The following is a 19,863-nucleotide window of genomic DNA, read 5'->3' as shown; positions in this document are numbered from 1 at the left end:
CTTTTAATCTGTTTAGGTCACGTCATGGGATCGTGCAGCTCTGGCTCCTCTGGGTCGAGGAGCACCTACAACAGCTGGGCCATGGGAGTCTATGGGTGACCTCATGGCACCTGGAATTCAGAGCCGTTGTTACGCATTTCCTTAAAAATAGCTTCAGAATCATGCTACTAGAGCAGATTAAAATAGGCAAGTATATAGGTCATTTTTTATACAGGTTAGGCAGGATCGGTATAAAGAGGGGAGGAAACATTTTGCCACATTTTCTTTGTTACGTTTAACCTAGTGAGATTATGTGGCCAAACCTCTTTAGTCACAAAATTCCATCTTCATAAAGTGATAGGTGATCTTATGTAGACCTGACTGGTTGGCCTTTCTGTCATGAATCTGATTGTCCCGACTTCCGTCTGGTGGTTGGCCTAAATTTTTTGTTAACCAGATAGGGTTGTGGGCCCTTTCCTCACTTCACAAGATGTAGTTAAAGAGGAACTGCAGTCTGCTCACGTAATTTGTAATAAAAACATCTTTGCCATTCTAAAGCTTCCCTCCAACCACTATGCATATTATTTTATATATTTTGTGATTCTGTACTTGCCAAATATGCTGCAGAAATCTCCCTCCTCTCTGGCGGCATCCATTTTAACTGTGGGCAGCTGAAACTGCTGCCTGTTCCCTTCCTGTATTTAGACACACCTCCCAGCTCTCATTGGCCCTCTTATGACTCCATCCCCCCTCCCTTCCTGGAAAACTCTCACTAGAGTTAGGGAGGGAGCTATGCATGATGCCATAAGCCTAGGCTACTGACCAGACCAGAAACAGGAAGTGGGCTGTATAAGATATTTACTGGCAGAATTTTTTTTTTGTTTGCCATTCAAAGTTAAAACAACAAGGTCAGAAGTTTTAAAAGTGACTCTTTTTTTTAAGATTTTACCAGTATTTTTGAGAGGTTTTGGTTTATCCCCTTTTCGCTGGTTTATGTTCAGGTTGAATCTGTGTGCCATCCCTTTGGTTGTGTTGGTGGCTCCTCTATCTGGTAGGTGCTCAATCCAGTTCAGAGTAGGGCTTTGATCTTTCAGGCAGCTTCTCGGCTGCAGGCAGTCCTGTTGCTTCAGTGGATGAGAAAGTAAACAGGAATATTTTTTGTTGCAGTAAAATTCTTTAATTGTAGTCCATTGAGGGACACGGATCACACTCCTCCCGTGTCTGTTCCTGGTTTTAGTACATTTTGCTAAAAACATGAGGCATTCTAGGGAGAAGAGATCCTGGGATTGGCTTAAATTTTTGTTTTCCAATGACTGATCCACCTGTAGGCAGCAGCATAACCCGACTATATCTGGACTCCTGTGTACTTAAACTCCAAGAAAAGGGTTTTACGGCAACTACAAAAATCCTAGTATATTGGAATACTTCAAAAAGTTTTTTTATACTTTAATTCATGTATGATTTTATTTTATTTTTCGTGAGAAATAGTAACTCCTTGGGGGTTTATTTCCCAAAACTGGAGAGTGAAAAATCTGGTACAGCTGTGCATGGTAGCCAATCGGCTTCTAATTTCAGACTGTTCATTTAAGCTTTTTGCAACAAAGTTTGCTAAAATCCATGCAATGTACATAGTTTACCAAGACAAGAAAATGTTTTACTCAACAAAAGTGGAGTTACTCTTTACTGTCAATTGGTAATGCAATGTGTGTTTTTCTTCCGTTAAGTTAAGTCTATCCCAAAATTCTAATTTTTATGTAGCATCGCATGAAATCATTTTTTATTTTTTTTCCCCCCATGTGAAGGTGAGGTCTGGGACCAAGAATTTGACCCAGTTATGGTGATTCTGCGCACAGTGTACCGCAGAGATGTCCAGTCTGCCATGGACCGATACACAGCTTTGTGAGTACTGGTTATATTGCAATCTGCTAAATAACTGTATAGCATGTATTTGTTCCTCTGCTGACATTTCTACTCTACTGAACACTGTCTGTGATGGAAGAGAAAGTTCCAGCATGCTGATTACTTTGAATGCTTTTAGTGTTCTAGCAGCACCTGGGGCATGCGTAATGCCCTTCTGTGTTATATTTGGGGTTCATAATGCTTGTTAAGATATTGTCTTGTGTTAAACTACATTTCAAGAAACCTTTATTCAAACTTGTGGTATGTATGCAAATGTGGGGGTGTGAGTAAGGCTGGACAGCAGATTTGCCCCTTTTTCACCTAGCTGTAAGGGCATGAAATGGTTATGAAAGCATGCAAGTCTTGTACCAGTTTAAAATGCTACAAGCATACTTTATCTTTGCTGTAGCTGATATCCCTTTCCTAGAGTCGGCGTGCTTCCGTTATTGAATTACATTTATTTTTATTTTTTTAAGAAACCCGGTACTGTAGAGCAGTGTTTTTCAACTCCAGTCCTCAAAGCATCCCAACAGGTCATGTTTTCAGGATTTCCCTCAGATGAAACGGCTGTGGTAATTACTAAGACAGCGAAACTGATCAAATAACCTCTGCAAAATAATGGAAAGCCTGAAAACATGACATGTTATGTCTTAAGGACAGGAGTTGAGAAACACTGCTGTAGAGGACCACACTTTTTGCTTGACCATGGCTTTATAGGTACTATGTCCAAGATGCCACATAAGAAAACAGAGGGTTGTCCGTGTCTGATAGTGGTGGGTACAAGACCTTGTACTACTTTCACTTGCCTTTTGTGAACTCTGATGCAATGACGTGTAAGAAACACACGGGGTAAAAAGCAAATGTTAAGTTTTCATGCTTTCACATTAATAAAATGGTCTGTCCTGAACTGAATTGTCTGTTTTTAGATTGTCAGTCCTTTTAGGCTTTTTCTGTTATCTGTGAAAGTAAAAATTCAAAGCTTAACTTTGTTGCCATTTGCTCTATAAATAGACAAGTAAAATACTTGCTTTTCACATGGTAATTATTTTTCCCCGAATATCAGAAAAGGGCATTAGTTGGAGGCATTAAATGTATTCCAGCAATTTAGCTGACATTCCAGGCTTCATTTCCATTCGTCTTGTAGAGTTTTTGGAATGAGCCGTCAGAATGAATGATGCATTGCCTTCCAGCGTGAGCAAATATTGCTTAACCTTTATTCCAGAGCAATTTATTTGCTAATTGGATGCTGCAGTTCCCTGAAGTCCTGCTGAAAACAGGCTTAAAGTAACCTTGTCCTTTCCTCAAGGAAGATCTTTCCATGCGGATGTGCAAACCCTTCCAAATAACAGCAGCACAGAAAATCCTGGGTCTCAGTAAACTGTTAAATGTAAACTGCTCAATGAAGTCTGGTGACACACATCCCCAGCGTCTATAATGCTTGCTGTAGAAACCAACCAAAAGTTACTTTATTGCAAGAGGTCCTTACATTTGGCGTAGTTATCCTTCTCTCAATATAAGGAGCTTATCTGGTTTATTCAATAAGATAAACAAATATGCAAAGTAAAGAAGCTTATAACAGTCACAGTACATCTTTCAATAATTCCCCTTCAGTAAATGGAACTGGGCTAATTTCTTACTGTAGTTTAGCACGCTCTGCACATAAGTATTGTCTTGCTTTAATTAAAAACGTTCATCTGCTAAACCGTGTGAAGTAGAGATGGTTTGGATAAGCAGTGGCGTCACTAGGGTTGGTGTCATCCGATGCATGCACGGTAGCATAGAACGTAATTTAGCCGGATCGTCATAGTCTTTGACGTCACCGCGTTCTTGTCATTCAAGAGAACGGTAGGTCTTTTGTGTGGCTGTGTGTATACATGGCTTTTCAAGGCAAGCTTAGCAGGAATCCTCTCAGATCCAGACGTGATTCCCGGCCGTGTGTACAGGGCTTTACACTTGTATTCCTGGTGTCCTTCACTACAAAACACTGCTGCAAAATCTCCTCTATCCCTTCTTTTTATTTGCTTTTTAAAGTCAAACTATAGGCATTTTTCATTTTGGAATAGAGCAAGGCAGGGTTATAACCCGTCTGTGTTTTTTTTTCCTTTTTCTGCCATCTGTGTCCTATTGAGGAGACTTCACTTCCTGTCCCATAGTCAAACAGGAAGTGAAAAGAAATCTCTGCAAATTAGGGTAATTCCATGGGGACCCCAGGTCACCAGAACTAGTGTTCCTATTTGGAAGATTTCCCCTCTTACTCTTCTGGAGACGAACCAAGTTTTTTTTTCGTTTTATCTTTTTACTTTTAATAATAGGAAACAGGACAAATGGAGAGGGTGAATCTGCTTTTAACGTGGGCACAGACAGCAATAAAAACTGACAAGAATTCTAATCCCTCTGCATTCTATCCAAAGCTAAAAAAAATATGTTTTACCTTTTTAGTTATACTTTAAGGCTTTTTAGGCTCTGAATTTCCATTTGGTAAACCAGGGCACTTTTTCTTGCAATGTGGTTTCACTTTTTAGGCTGTAACAAACAGCAACAACATAAAAATGATATGAACATCTTGTCTGACGATTTGTAAGCAATTGCATTTATTTGTATGTTCAGTTTGAAACAGATAGGAAGATGCCCAGGAAACCCGTGGCCACCTTACAAGAAGAGAACCCCACTGCATCCTAGTTACAAAGGTCTTATGAGGCTCCTGCACTGCAAAACTTTACACATTGTGCTCTTCACTCTGTTGTACAAGGTACGTCCGGAGTGTATGTGTGTCTTCATCAACTTCAGCCTTTGTGTACTCAAGACAAACTCCTGCTAGTAAAGGTCTAAAGCTGGGCTATGTTGAGAGGTTGTTTTTTTTTTCTTATTCATTCAACCAGCAGGTTGCATGAAAAAAAACTCAGATTCCTGCTTCCACATCACTTGTATTCTGACAGCAGGGGCTTCCCCCATCAGAATACACAGATCAGATCTGCAGCCATTGGCTGCAGTGGCTGATCGAATGCTGTTTTTTCCAGCAGGATCATTCAGCAAAAGACTACCTTCTGCTGAACATAGAGAGATACACACACATTTCATCCTGTTCCTGTTGAGCCGGACTAATTATGATACCTGAATACCCAGCTTAAAACTGCTATTCTCAAACTAGGAGGTGTGATAATATCACAGTGAGGAAGAAGAAAGTGTCTTGTGCCAAATATTCCCTGTTAGGGAAGACTGGTGCTTATGGTATGTGTGTTGGATCTTATTTTGTCTTGTGCTTGCTGGACATAAGTGCACTTTGCAACTTCATATTAATCTCCTAGTTTTCATTAAAACCAGACCTGTTCATCCTGCTGTAAAGGTAGTTCTTCAGTTACCTCTGTTGGGCAATAACCCTCCCAATTGTGCTTCTGTGTTGCCACCCTGTCACATTCACCCCTGGTGAAAGGGTACAGACATGAGAAGGGCATGTCTCACTATTATGACTATAAGTAAGCCAGTCAGCAAATGAAGTGAAGCTGATGGTGGAACTAGTGCATGTAGGCAGGAAGTGACTGAAAAATATTGGACAGATCATTAGCGCTGAAATTGTGTACCGTATATATAAAAACAAAAAAAAAACAAAGCATGGCACTTGGTTGATATGCAGTGCTTTAGCAAACCGATATGTTTCCGTTCGCATTCGGATCTACCGGTACTTAGATGGTTTGACAATCTGAACTGCCTTTAATTTTGCCAGCCTTTAGTATGTGATTGCTGCTGGAAATATTACACAAGATCATTTGATATGAATTTTCCTTCAGATATACCATGATCTGCTTTTTTCTGTTTTTGCTGTTAAAGGTTCTAAAGGCAGATTTTTCATCTTAATCCATTCTATTCAATAAAATAAAAAGCCTTCTGTGCACAGCAGCCCCCTTAATACTTATTTAAAGCCCATCTCTGTACAGCGATGTCCACGAGTCCCTCGCCCATCCTGGACTCTCCCTCCTGATTGGCTAAGACACAGCAGCGGCGCCATTTGCAGCAATCAAATTCAGTTGAGAGAGGGGGCGGGCCAAACAGCAACTCTGTGTCTAAATGGACACACGGAGCTGCAACTCGGCTCAGGTACACCCATAGCAAGCTGCTTGCTGTGGGGGCACTCAACAGAAGGGAGGGGCCAGAATCAGCAAAGAGGGATCGGGGAAGAGGAGGATCCAGGCTGCACTGTGCAAATCCACTGCACAGAGCAAGTAAGTATAACATGTTTAAAAAAAAAAAAAAAAAGACTTTACAATCTTTAATGCATTCTATGCATTAAGAAAAAAAAACCTTAGCAGCCCCCCTAATACTTACCTGAGCCCCATCTCGATCCAGCAGTGTTGCACGAGGGATTCGGCTGTCTGGACTCTCCCTCCTGATTGCCTGAGACACAGCAGGCACCATTTGCTCCCACAGCTGTCAATAAAACTCAGTGAGCCAATAAGGAGAGAGTGAGAGGGGGCAGGGCCACGGCTTCGTGTCTGAATTGATACACAGAGCAGTGGCTCGGCTTGGGTGCCCCCATAGCAAGCCGCTTGCTGTGGGGGCAATTGACAAGAGGGAGCGGCCAGGAGCGTCAGCAAGGTACCCGAGAAAAGGAGGATGGGGGCTGCTCTGTGCAAAACCATTACACAGCATAGGGTAGGCATAACAACATATTTTTTTTATTTTTAAACCAAGAGACTTTGTGAAATAAGTGTTAAACATTAAAGTGATAATCAAAATGAGGCATATTTTTAGTGTAAGGCGTGATGTTTATCATTATTTAAACTAACTCTAAATCTACTCGCATTCCAAAACAAATCGATCTAACCCTGTAAAGAAGAAATTGCTATACATACCTTTTCTGAAGCCGGTTCGGTCTCCAGCGACGGATGCTGTATGCAGGAGAGAACCATCAATATGCCCTCAACATGGGTGGGTGCTTTGGGGCAAGGGGGGGGCGCCCCCCGCCAAAAGCACCTTGTCCCTATGTTGATGGGGACAAGGGCCTCTTCCCGACAATCCTGGTCGTCAAGGTCTGCGGGCGGGGGCTTATCGAAATCTGGAAGCCTACTTTAACAAGGGGGTCCCCAGATCCCACCCCACCCAATGTGAATGAGTATGGGGTACAATGTACCCCTACCCTTTCACCCCCCAAAAAAAGTGTCAAAAAACGTTGACAAACTTTGTCAAAGTAATTTTATTAAAGCAGCTCCGGCATCACTTCCGATTTCTTCTCCCTCCGGCCATGTCTTCATCCTCCGGTTCCTCTCCGCTGAGGTCTTCTCCCTCTGCTGGGTCTGACGCTGCTAAAAGTGGCAGTAATAAATGCCCTCTGTGAATGAGGCCCTACTATGAAGCTTCTGTTGTCTGCTGCCTCTCTTACACATTCCTACACACAAAAGCCACTGCTGACAGCTCAGCGTGGGACTGGACCGGAACAGACTGGCTGCAGAAAAGGTACGGTATGTAAAACGATTTCTTCTTTACAAGGTTAGATATATTTGTTTTAGAATGTGGTTGCAGGTAGGTTTAGAGTTTTGGGTGAAATTCTACTTTCTTTATCGTTACATCACGGGACACAGAGCGGCATTCATTACTATATGGGTTATATGGAGTACCTTCAGGTGATGGACACTGGCAATCTCAAACAGGAAATGCCCCTCCCTATATAACCCCCTCCCATAGGAGGAGTACCTCAGTTTTTACGCCAGTGTCTTAGGTGTTGGTCATGGTTTAGCTTGCCTCCGCATCCTTGGGATTAGGTGAGCTAACCGGTTCTGTCCAAAGGCCTCAGCGCTAAAGTGGTCAGTAACCGGACCCCAAACCCTTGGGGTATAGCCCATAATGCTTTTCTTTTTAGAGAGCTGGACCCTGGGCCCAGAACTTAGAAACCTTTGGGTGCCTAATGTTTTCTGTTGCCAGAGTGCTATATGGGCCCAGGACAGTGGATCCTTCATAGGAACCCAGGGCCTGAAGGTCTAGACATCCCCACGGAGATGGGGGAAGATTGGGCCTCTTGCTTGGCAAAGTCCTGCGGCATGGAGCAGGTAAGTAAGGGGAAAACTTGCGGAACTTGGTTCTTAGCAGGTTTTTTCTGGGGGGTCACAGGGGACATGCCTAAAGTTATGCGCTGCATCTGGCAAACTAGTCACATATCTTAATGATAGGATGGCTCTATGTGTATTATTCCCCATAAGAAGTGACCTCCCTTGTAGTGTTGGAAAAGCATTGAGTGGGGCCTGTGTGATATAAAGTGTATGTGTGTGTCAGAGAGCTATGCTTACCTGCAAGCCTCCAGGCGATGCTCCATCAGTCTTCCTCCTCAGAGCCTGCAAAGCAGGCAGAACGCTGACCTCCTCGTGGTTCCAGCTGGAGCAGAGAGGCTCCCTTCCCCCCCAACCCCCCCCCCCTATCGGCGGGCGCGCGCGTTCACGTGTTATAGGCGCAGTTCGCGCCGTTTAGCTGAGGGGGGAAGGGCGGGTCAGTGGTTTAAGGAAGGGGCGGCCCTTCCTTTTTCGTTCCAAACAGCTCATTCAATACATTGGAACTGGGGAGGAAAGACCAGAGCGGCAGCACGGGGCGCCGAGGACACACAGTGGCCAGAAAGAATATTGCAGTCTTCAGAAGACTGTTTTCAAGCCTAGAAATGGGCTGTTTCTTTTCCATCTCATAGTTTTTCTTGCAATACTACTCAGGGGGACAGAATGCTTTTTCTTTCCTGGATTTGAAACAAAAACAAAAACAAAAAAAAAAATTGAAAAAAAAAAAAAAAGAAGTCATCTAGGGGAGAGGAAGCATTTTTTATCCCCCAAACAGGTGTTTGGGCAATTAACTTTTATAGTTCCAAGTACCAATAAGTAGCAGGTGTACCTCGGTATTGTACCATGGCATCCGGGTCAGAGGGTACAAGAGGTGGGGATTCCCCCAGAGAGTCTGAGGTCTCGGACAAAGCTATGCCGCTGCTTTCCCCACAGGGAGCCTTGGGGCCATCGGGATCTGGGGCTGGAGCTGGCGCGGGTCAGTCCAACCCTAAGATGGTCACGGACGAGGTATTACTCACCTCTTTAAGAGAGATGGAGAAAAGAATGGGAAAAATGATAGCCACAGCTATGCGGGGCAGTAAACGGATTAGATCTCCGTCGCCCGAGCGTGGACCCTCAGAAGAGGAGGTCCTTTCCTCAGGGGAATTGGACGACCTCTTGGACAAGGACCAAGTAGGTTCAGGGATCGAAGATCCGGATACAGAGGAGTCTGGAGCAGTCTCCCAAGGGGAGGGCTGGTGGATTCAAGCCTTAACGGACTTGGTCCATAATGCATTCAACTTGCCAGTACCAGATCTCCAGGTATCGACGGTTTCAGCTTTGGGCTCACTGAGGGCGCCTCAAAGCAATGCAGTGTTTCCGATCCACCCTCTATTAGAGGGAGTTTTGTTCCAAGATTGGAACAAGCCAGATAAAATCTTCTTACCACCTAAAAGATTCTCTGCCCTATATCCTATGGAAGATACATTTTCCAAGAAATGGGCTACTCCTGCAGTGGACGCAGCCATCTCATGTGTTAACAAGTCGTTAACATGCCCTGTAGAAAACATACAGGTGTTCAAGGATCCAGTTGATAAACGCTTGGAAGCACTACTTAAGAACTCCTTCACTACTGCAGGGGCAGTAGTACAGCCAGCTGTGGCTGCGATTGGGGTTGCTCAAGCATTATCGGATCAAATTAAGCAGATGCTTAAACTTATTCCTGCCCAGCAGGCAGAAGAATTTTCGGATGTCCCTAAGGCCATATGTTTTACGGTAGACGCAATTAAGGATTCTATCCAGCAAGCGTCACGTTTATCGTTATCCCTTATCCATATGAGAAGACTCTTATGGTTAAAAAGCTGGTAGGCCGAGCCCCCATGCAAGAAGCTCCTGGTAGGGTTCCCCTTCCATGGAGGACGACTCTTCGGAGAAGACCTAGATAAATACATTCAGACCATTTCAAACGGCAAAAGTACTCTCTTGCCAACTAAGAAGAAGTTTCAGGGGCCTGCGTTTAAACGACAGTACTCCCCTGGGCAGGGGCCCTCTAATGCCAAACAGTATCGACGGCTTCCTGCGAAAGCAAACTTCGGCTTCAACAGCAAGTCGCAAGGACAGGCTGCTAGAGGCAGAAAGCAGTGGTTTCGCAAACCAGCAAAACCAGCCCCCAAGCCGACCTTATGAAGGGGCGCCCCCACCCACGAAGGTGGGGGGAAGGCTGCGACTCTTTTCAGAGGTTTGGGAAGCCAGCATTCCCGACGAGTGGGTACGGTCTTCCGTGGCCACGGGCTACAAATTAGATTTCCTAAAGTTTCCTCCTCCTCATTTCCAGGAGTCGAGGATTCCAAACGATCCGGAGAAGGGAGCCGCATTAATGTCGGCATTAAATCATCTACTTTCCCAGGAAGTAATAGTAGAGGTACCAGTCCTGGAACAGGGGCTAGGTTTCTACTCCAACCTATTCATCATCCCGAAGTCCAATGGAGATGTCAGGCCAATTTTGGACCTAAAGATGGTAAATGCATACCTAAAGATCCGCTCATTTCGGATGGAATCCGTGCGGTCAGCAGCTGCCACACTCCAAAAGGACGACTTCATGGCGTCCATAGACATAAAGGATGCCTACCTTCATGTTCCAATTTATCAGCCACATCAAAAATATCTACGCTTCATGGTGGCTTCGCGTCACTTCCAATTCGGGGCGCTTCCCTTCGGGTTGGCTACGGCCCCCCGGGTGTTCACGAAGGTCCTAGCTCCAATCCTAGCCAAACTAAGGATCCAAGGGGTCACGATCCTAGCATACCTGGACGACCTCCTAGTCATAGATCACTCGTCTCCCGGCTTGGAGCGAGCAGTGGCCCTCACGGTCCAATACCTCGAGAAGTTCGGCTGGGTCCTAAATCGAGAAAAGTCAGCTTTCCTGCCCACAAGGCAGTTGGAATATCTCGGCATGAGATTAGACACAGAACAACAAAGAGTGTTTCTACCTCTGAGGAAGGTCAAAGCCATCAAGGAATTAATCCTACTGGTTCTAAGCAAAGAGGAACCGACTATTCGCCTATGTATGAGGTTACTAGGCAAGATGGTGGCCACATTCGAGGCGGTACCATACGCCCAGAGTCACACTCGCATCCTGCAGGCAGCCATCCTGTCAGCATGGAGCAGAAGGCCACAGGCCTTGGATATCCCGTTGCCGCTCTCATCAAGAGTCCGACAAAGTCTGTGTTGGTGGTTAGACCCTCAGAATCTACTGAAGGGGAGATCTTTCAGCCCAGTGGCTTGGAAGATAGTGACCACAGACGCCAGCCTGACAGGCTGGGGAGCAATTTTGGATGGTTGCACTCGCCAAGGTACTTGGGCAAAGCTAGAGAAGCAGTTGCCCATCAACATCTTGGAGCTCAGAGCTGCTCGACTAGCCCTCAGGGCTTGGACGTCAAAATTGCAGGGGTTCCCGGTGAGAATTCAATCAGACAATGCCACGGCCGTGGCATACATAAATCACCAAGGGGGAACCAGGAGTCAAGCCGCTCAGAGAGAGGTGAGCTTGATTCTCCTATGGGCAGAGGCTCATGTGCCCCGCATATCGGCAATATTCATTCCCGGAGTGGACAACTTTCAGGCGGACTTCTTAAGCCGCCAGACTCTATGGCCGGGGGAATGGTCTCTGCATCCACAAATCTTTCAAGCACTCTGCCAAAGATGGGGAGTGCCGGACGTGGATGTCATGGCATCGAGACTCAACAAGAAGCTAGACAGGTTCATGTCCCGCTCAAGGGATCCGATGGCCTGCGGAACCGATGCGCTGGTTTGCCCTTGGCATCAGTTCAAACTTCTTTATGCGTTTCCCCCGCTCCAGTTACTACCCCGCCTGCTGCGCAGGATCAGGGTGGAGCACATACCAGTCATCCTGGTAGCTCCAGCATGGCCCAGAAGGGCATGGTACTCACTAATCTTAAGGATGGTAGTGGGAGACCCTTGGACTCTTCCTCTATGGCCAGACCTGCTATCGCAAGGTCCGATCCTCCACCCTGCCTTACGGCATCTAAATTTGACGGCCTGGAGGCTGAATCCCTGATTCTCAGGGGTAGAGGTCTGTCTCAGAAAGTAATCTCTACCCTAATCAGAGCCAGGAAACCGGTCTCGAGGGTGATTTATCACAGGGTCTGGAAGGCCTATGTAGGCTGGTGTGAGTCCAAGCTATGGCTTCCTCGCAAATTCACCATTGATAGAGTTTTAAGTTTTCTCCAGCTAGGAGTGGATAAAGGATTGGCATTAAGCACAATCAAAGGACAGATTTCTGCTCTGTCAGTGTGGTTTCAGCGGCCTCTGGCCACCCACTCGCTGGTTAAGACCTTCCTTCAAGGGGTCTTGCGTATTAAACCTCCAGTTAAATCCCTGCTTTGCCCGTGGGATTTAAATCTTGTTCTGTCAAGTTTACAGAAACAACCGTTTGAGCCGTTGGCTGAAATTCCTTTGGTTTTACTGACAAGGAAGTTAGTATTTTTGGTCGCCATAGTTTCCGCAAGAAGAGTATCGGAACTGGCGGCCTTATCCTGTAAGGAACCATATCTTATTTTTCATAAGGACAGGGTCGTTCTCCGCCCTCATCCTTCCTTCCTACCGAAGGTTATATCCAGTTTTCATTTGAACCAGGATTTGGTATTACCATCCTTCTTCCCTAAACCTACTTCCAGAAAGGAAGGGTTGCTGCATACCTTGGATATTGTCAGGGCCATGAAGGCCTATCTTAAAGCTATAAAGAAGATCCGGAAAACAGATGTGCTGTTCATTTTACCGGATGGGCCCAAGAAGGGGCAGGCAGCTGCAAAGTCCACCATTTCTAGGTGGATTAAGCAATTAATCACTCAAGCCTACGGCTTGAAAGGGTTGCCTCCTCCAGTATCATTAAAGGCTCATTCCACTAGGGCCATGGGCGCCTCCTGGGCAGCACACCACCAGATCTCTATGGCTCAAGTTTGCAAGGCAGCAACCTGGTCTTCTGTCCACACGTTTACAAAATTCTACCAGTTGGACGTAAGAAGGAATACTGATACAGCCTTTGGGCAGGCAGTGCTGCAGGCTGCAGTTTGAGACCCTCGGATTCCGGGGGCTCCTCTTTTTTGAGTTAAATTTAAAAATTTAAGATTATTTTTCTCAACTAAGTTGGATTTATTATGATTTGAGTATATCTCTAAATTAAATCCTTTTGTCTTGGAGATGTTCTCCCTCCCCTCATTGTAAGCATTGCTTTGGGACATCCCATATAGTAATGAATGCCGCTCTGTGTCCCGTGATGTAACGATAAAGAAAAAGAGATTTTTAATACAGCTTACCTGTAAAATCTTTTTCTTGGAGTACATCACGGGACACAGAGCTCCCACCCCTCTTTTGAGGACCATTTTGGGAGGCATACTGCTTGCTACAAAACTGAGGTACTCCTCCTATGGGAGGGGGTTATATAGGGAGGGGCATTTCCTGTTTGAGATTGCCAGTGTCCATCACCTGAAGGTACTCCATATAACCCATATAGTAATGAATGCCGCTCTGTGTCCCGTGATGTACTCCAAGAAAAAGATTTTACAGGTAAGCTGTATTAAAAATCTCTTTTTATGGCCAGGGTTTGAAGGGTTTGGCAGGCTAGGCCCTTGATGAGGAACATTTAAATACCTGCTCTAAATAATGCAAGATCCAGTTACAGTAATCTGACTTGCACAAAATATGCTTATTATCTCTGCTCTAGAAAAATTTAAGTATTATAAAAAAAGAGGTTAATTGCCATCGTTCGGCACAAAAGTATGTGGACATGATGTAAATGTAATAATATAATATGTAATGTAAATGTACTGTTTCCCTATTACACATTTGTGGCTGGCAAGAAGCTTTTTATGAGCTCCACGTCTACTAACATCTGCCAACTATGTAAGTCATCAGAGGATTTCGTATGACATTTTTTCACACAAACGTGCATGCCAAGGGCAAAGCTCTAAATTTTGTGTCGATATGTGGGCATCTGAGTAGCCAATGCATTTACACTTTAGTAAATTGAAGTAAGCATAGCGAGCCAGAATATATATATATATATATATATATATATATATATATATATATATATAATATATATATATATATATATTATGTATTTTTTTTTTCTAGCAAGTGTTTGGATATTTGCAGAATACCCTTAGCTTCACTTTATTCACTAAGGCAACATTCACTTTACAAAGATTATGTGCATCAGTCATCCCTAGTTTTTAAGGATAATCCCACCTTTTAGAAATGGACATATTTTTGCAAAAAAAAAAAAATGTGCATTTAATATTTTTTCCCCCCCAAGTATTGCACCTGCGATTGATGGATTGTGGGTGCAATGACGGGCTCTTGCAGACACGTCAGTCAGCTTTTTTGCCTGTACCTCTGTATGGATTTTCAGTTAGAAAGCTGAAGGGAGTGTAAATTAACTACGATAGCATTCATCAGCGACCTTGTAGTCCATTGAGCTGTCTGCTGCAGTGGCTGACAGGACTTGTAGCCTCTTCATTCACAGATTCCTGTGAATGAAAGACGGGACTTTGCGGATTTAAAAATGTGATGGCAGCTGCGGGGGATAGGATTCCCCACCCATTGAAACGGGTGGTGGGGTGAGCGGAGGACAGGCTAGAACATGTTACACCCTAAATACAGGTGTAATATGTTTCAAAGATGAACTTGGCCTGTAATGCCACAGCCTCTGCTCGCTGGAAATATAACCATTGGGGGTCTACTGACAGGTGATGAGAACCATTAAGTTTATAGACACAGAGCTTTGTGCTTTTGTTTAGGCACCCTTAAAGTGTTACTACACCATCAAATGACGGAGAGGTGGTGCTTGTGTACCCGCAGCGTTCGTGGTCGTGCCATGTTGCTAGGATACGGTGCGTCTCCCCCAATCTCTGTAAAGCAGGGGTCTCAAACTCAAATTACCTGAGGGCCACAAGACAAGTTTTCATATGCCATGGGGGGCCGCATGCAAACTTTCAAACTTCAAAAACAACAGTACTGGTGTCAGCGAGCGCATTATTACCACCAGAACTGGTGTCAGCGAGCGCATTATTACCACCAGAACTGGTGTCAGCGAGCGCATTATTACCACCAGCACTGGTGTCAGCGAGCGCATTATTACCACCAGCACTGGTGTCAGCGAGCGCATTATTACCACCAGCACTGGTGTCAGCGAGCGCATTATTACCACCAGCACTGGTGTAAGTCAGGGTTTGACAAATTTGCTTGGAATCTAGGAGCCAGCTAAAAAAGTTAGGAGCCAGAAAACGCACCCCGTCCCGACGAGCTTGCGCGCAGAAGCGAACACATACGTGAGCAGCGCTCGCATATGTAAACGGTGTTCAAACCACACATGTGAGGTATCGCCGCGATTGGTAGAGTGAGAGCAATAATTCTAGCTCCTCTGTAACTTAAAACATGCAACATGTAGATTTTTTTAAACGTCGCCTATGAAGATTTTAAAGGGTAAAAAAGTTTGTCGGCATTCCACAAGCGGACACAATTTTGAAGCGTGACATGTTGGGTATGAATTTACTCGGCGTAACATTATCTTTCATAATATAAAAAAAAAATGGGGATAACTTTACTGTTGTCTTATTTTTTAATTAAAAAAAGTGTAATTTTTTCCCAAAAAAGTGCGCTTGTAAGACCGCTGCGCAAATACGGCGTAACAGAAAGTTTTGCAATGATCGCTATTTTATTCTCTAGGGTGTTAGGATAAAAAATATATATAATGTTTGGTGGTTCTAATTAGAGGGAAGAATATGGCAGTGAAAATAGTGTAAAATGACATTAGAATTGCTGTTTAACTTGTAATGCTTAACTTGTAATACCAACGGCCACCACCAGATGGCGCCAGCTCACATCTGGTGGTAATAACTTGTAATACCAACGGCTCACCACCAGATGGCACCAGCAAAAAAAAAAAAAAAAAAAATTTTTTTTTTTTGCTCCCCTCACTTCCACCCTGCCTGAGGGCCATTTATAACTGGTCCGCGGGCCGCAAATGGCCCGCGGGCCGGTACTTTGAGACCACTGCTGTAAAGAGTCACGGCTGTTTAACCATGTGATCGGCTGTGTCCAATCACAGGGAAATGCCTTAATCGGCTTTCATCGTCTCACACTGACAGTGTGGCAAGGAGAGCCAATCAGCGGCATCTCCTCGCAGGGGACATCGAGGCATGTAATGAGGGCATTGATCATCAGTGCCCTGATCACAATAAAGCCCCACCAGTGCAAGCAATCCGTGCCCATTAGTGATGCCAGTCAGTGCTGCCTATCAATGCCTCCCAGTGCTGCCTATTGGTGCCACATATCAGTGCCCATAAGTGCTGCATTTTAGTGCCTCCTCATCAGTGTCACCTAATTAGTGCCCATTAATGCCACCTCATCAGTACAGCCTATCAGTGCCGCCTCATCAGCGCACATCAGTGAAGGAGAAAAATTACATATTTACAAAATTTACTGACCGAAACGAAGAAACTTTTTTTTTTTGTAAGCCGTATCCAATTCGCATAGGTGTGAACCCAGCATGAAAAAAATGTTTATGAAGGACAGTGTACTTTTTTTGTTATTGTGGAACGATACTACTTTACAATTATGATATCAATGTTAAGAATTCTAGTGCATAGAACATGTTTTACGAGGCTTACAGTTTTGGGTTATAAGGGTCAACTCCGTAAAAAAAAATAACGCAACAAATAAAACAAAATGCATTACATAAAAAATTATACATTTTGCAGTAGGCTACTTTGTTTTAAATCCTCAGTGTGTATTTTTGTAGTTTTTTCTTTGGTGGACAATATTTATACACCATGTACAAAATCTGTCTCATGACTGTATTGACAAAATGACTGTACAGCTATTGTTTAGCTGGATGTGATAGATGTCTTATTTTGAACTTGTGCAGTGAATGCCACCTCTGGGTCATGGGGTAGATGTAATCATGTGCAGTCAGAGGTAAAACCAGCTGGGTCATTGCAACTTTTGCTGCAGCTGGAAAACTGTATAACCGCCAACATCCTTTCCATTTTTTAAAGAATAGACCAGATATGGTACATTTTATTCTCTTTCTTTTTAGATTTTGATGGATCATCAGAATATGTCAGAACATGTTCTCTGCATGGTTCTCTATTTGATAGAGCTGGGGCTAGAGAACTCTCAGGAAGAGCCTGCTGACCAGGTAATGCATTTGTTTTTAAATTGTTTCCTAATGTCTTTTGCTGTATAATACCACAGGTTTGTTGTATGTGTCAGTATTTTATTTTTCTTTGCCCCAGCCCTTTGATTTCTGTTTTTTTTTTTTCCCCTTTCATCTTTTTGGCCTGGTTCACACTGATCTGATTCCAGATGCAACTTGGGTTGCACTGAATTGCGCGATAATGGAAATAACTTTGCATCCAGTGGTGCCTGTTCACATAAATGCAACCCAGCTTCAATGCCACTTTGTGGATGGGTCCTGTGGATGGGTCCTGTGAAACGCATCAAAATCACACCAACATGCATTTTTGTGTGTGATATGTACTGGTTGTTAGAAGCCAGCACCCACCGGGACTCTTGTCCCGATCCTTTTGATTTTTCTGATTTAAATGGTTCTGTGTCTAGAGCTTGGCTCACAAGCAGCTCGCTCTCCATGTTCGAAATATTATATCCCCAATTTCCTGGGCGGTATCTAAAGTAGAATTTCTTTTGACACATGATCCGCAATATAGATTGAGTACATGCACAACATGTAATAGTTAAATTGTTAAAGATAAAGGGCTGAGTCACATTAAAGGAGTTGTAAAGGCAGAAGGTTTTTACCTTAATGCTTTCTATATATTAAGATAAACTTTCTGTGTGTAGCAGCCTCCCCCAGCACCCCCTTATTACTTACCTGCGCCCCATCTCTCTCCAGCGATGTCCATGAGTGTGTTGGCTAACCGGGACTCTCCTCCTGATTAGCTGAGACACAGCAGCGGTGCCATTCGCTCACGTGGCTGATAATCAAAGCCAGTTAGCCAATCGGGGAAGAGAGGTGGTGGCGTCGGGGCTCTGTGGGTTTTTTTTTCAAACACGTCTTTACAATCACTTTAAAGCTTTAAGTGGTTGTTAAGCCACTTAATGACATTCCTACAACCCCCTCTCCTATATTAAATGTCCCCAGTGTATGTGTTTTTTATTTTTTTAAAACGCAGCTGTGTACCTAATTTTTTTTATAGCGTTGATTAGCGCTCACGTAACCAGCCACCTCTCTCCTCTCTCGATCTGACAGCTACAGCGGATGGGGCAGAGAAACCCCTGCTGACATCAGCCAGGAGGATGAGAGAGATGGCCGGTCACATGAGTGCCAAGCAGCACTATGAACTAAGGTACACAGCTGTATTTAAAAAAAAAAGGAAAAAAAAAACCTTACACTGGTGACATTATTTAATATTGCAAAGGAGATTATAGGAATATCATTGTATTATGATTGCAGCAGGAGGGGAGCAGATTGGCACTGTCACAAGCTGACAGGGATGGAGGGGGGAGAGGACATAGGAGAGCTGTGGCTGACAGAGGCACATAAACTGACCACGGTGTCAGGGCTCAGCAACCATGATAAACAGTGGTCAGTTTACATGTGGGAGGGCAGGATCAGCCAGGTATTTTAGATGATGAAATGAGCCGAATTACACAGCACAAGTACTGTGCTGTATAACCTGCTTTAAAGGAACAGGGTCGATTTTTGTATATACATTTTTTTTAGGGTAAGGAACGCTTGAACTTAAAAATTTCTGTTTTGTTTTGGAAATAGAAGGAAGAGTTAAAATTCCTGCCATTTCTTTATCGTACATCACGGGACACAGAGCGGCATATTCATTACTATATGGGTTATATGGAGTACCTTCAGGTGTTGACACTGGCAATCTCAAACAGGAAATGCCCCTCCCTATATAACCCCCTCCCATAGGAGGAGTACCTCAGTTTTTACGCCAGTGTCTTAGGTGTTAGTCATGGTTTAGCTTGCCTCCGCATCCTTGGGATTAGGTGAGCTAACCGGTTCTGTCCAAAAAAGCCTCAGCGCTAAAGTGGTCAGTAACCGGACCCCAAACCCTTGGGGTATAGCCCATAATGCTTTTCTTTTTAGAGAGCTGGACCCTGGGCCCAGAACTTAGAAACCTTTGGGTGCCTAATGTTTCTGTTGCCAGAGTGCTATATGGGCCCAGGACAGTGGATCCTTCATAGGAACCCAGGGCCTGAAGGTCTAGACATCCCCACCGAGATGGGGGAAGATTGGGCCTCTTGCTTGGCAAAGTCCTGCGGCATGGAGCAGGTAAGTGAGGGGAAAACTTGCGGAACTTGGTTCTTAGCAGGTTTTTTCTGGGGGGTCACAGGGGACATGCCTAAAGTTATGCACTGCATCTGGCAAACTAGTCACATATCATAAAGATAGGATGGCTCTATATGTATTATTCCCCATAAGATGTGACCTCCCTTGTAGTGTTGGAAAAGCATTGAGTGGGGCCTGTGTGATATAAAAGTATATGTGTGTGTCAGAGAGCTGTGCTTACCTGCAAGCCTCCAGGCGATGCTCCATTCAGTCTTCCTCCTCAGAGCCTGCAAAGCAGGCAAAACGCTGACCTCCTCGTGGTTCCAGGCTGCAGGCTGTAGTTTGCTGGAGCAGAGAGGTCCCTTCCCCCCACCCCCCCCCCCCCCGGTCGGGAGGGGCATTTCCTGTTTGAGATTGCTGGGGGGGGGAAGGGCGGGTCAGTGGCTTAAGGAAGGGGCGGCCCTTCCTTGTTTGTTCCACATTCAATACTTTGGAACTGGGGAGGAAAGACCAGAGCGGCAGCACGGGGCGCCGAGGACACACAGGGGCCAGAAAGAATATTGCAGTCTTCAGAAGACTGTTTTCAAGCCTAGGAATAGGCTGTTTCTTTTCCATCTCATAGCATTTCTTGCAATACTACTC

General features: G+C 44.6%; 1 protein-coding gene across 4 annotated transcripts in view; it reads left to right on the top strand.

Moving 5' to 3' along the window:
* Positions 1 to 19,863, top strand: part of UBR3 (ubiquitin protein ligase E3 component n-recognin 3) — a 266,744-nt gene that overhangs the window by 114,227 nt on the left and 132,654 nt on the right. For all 4 annotated transcript variants that reach the window (XM_040357780.1, XM_040357782.1, XM_040357781.1 and 1 more), the window contains exons 19-21: positions 1,782 to 1,878; positions 4,486 to 4,627; positions 17,011 to 17,112. In XM_040357780.1, the coding sequence (XP_040213714.1) occupies positions 1,782 to 1,878; positions 4,486 to 4,627; positions 17,011 to 17,112 (341 nt within the window). The remainder of the gene's footprint in view (positions 1 to 1,781; positions 1,879 to 4,485; positions 4,628 to 17,010; positions 17,113 to 19,863) is intronic.

The sequence above is a fragment of the Rana temporaria genome, chromosome 6 (assembly GCF_905171775.1).
Source record: "Rana temporaria chromosome 6, aRanTem1.1, whole genome shotgun sequence".
Taxonomy (NCBI): domain Eukaryota; kingdom Metazoa; phylum Chordata; class Amphibia; order Anura; family Ranidae; genus Rana; species Rana temporaria.
This window is presented reverse-complemented; position numbering and strand designations above follow the sequence as displayed.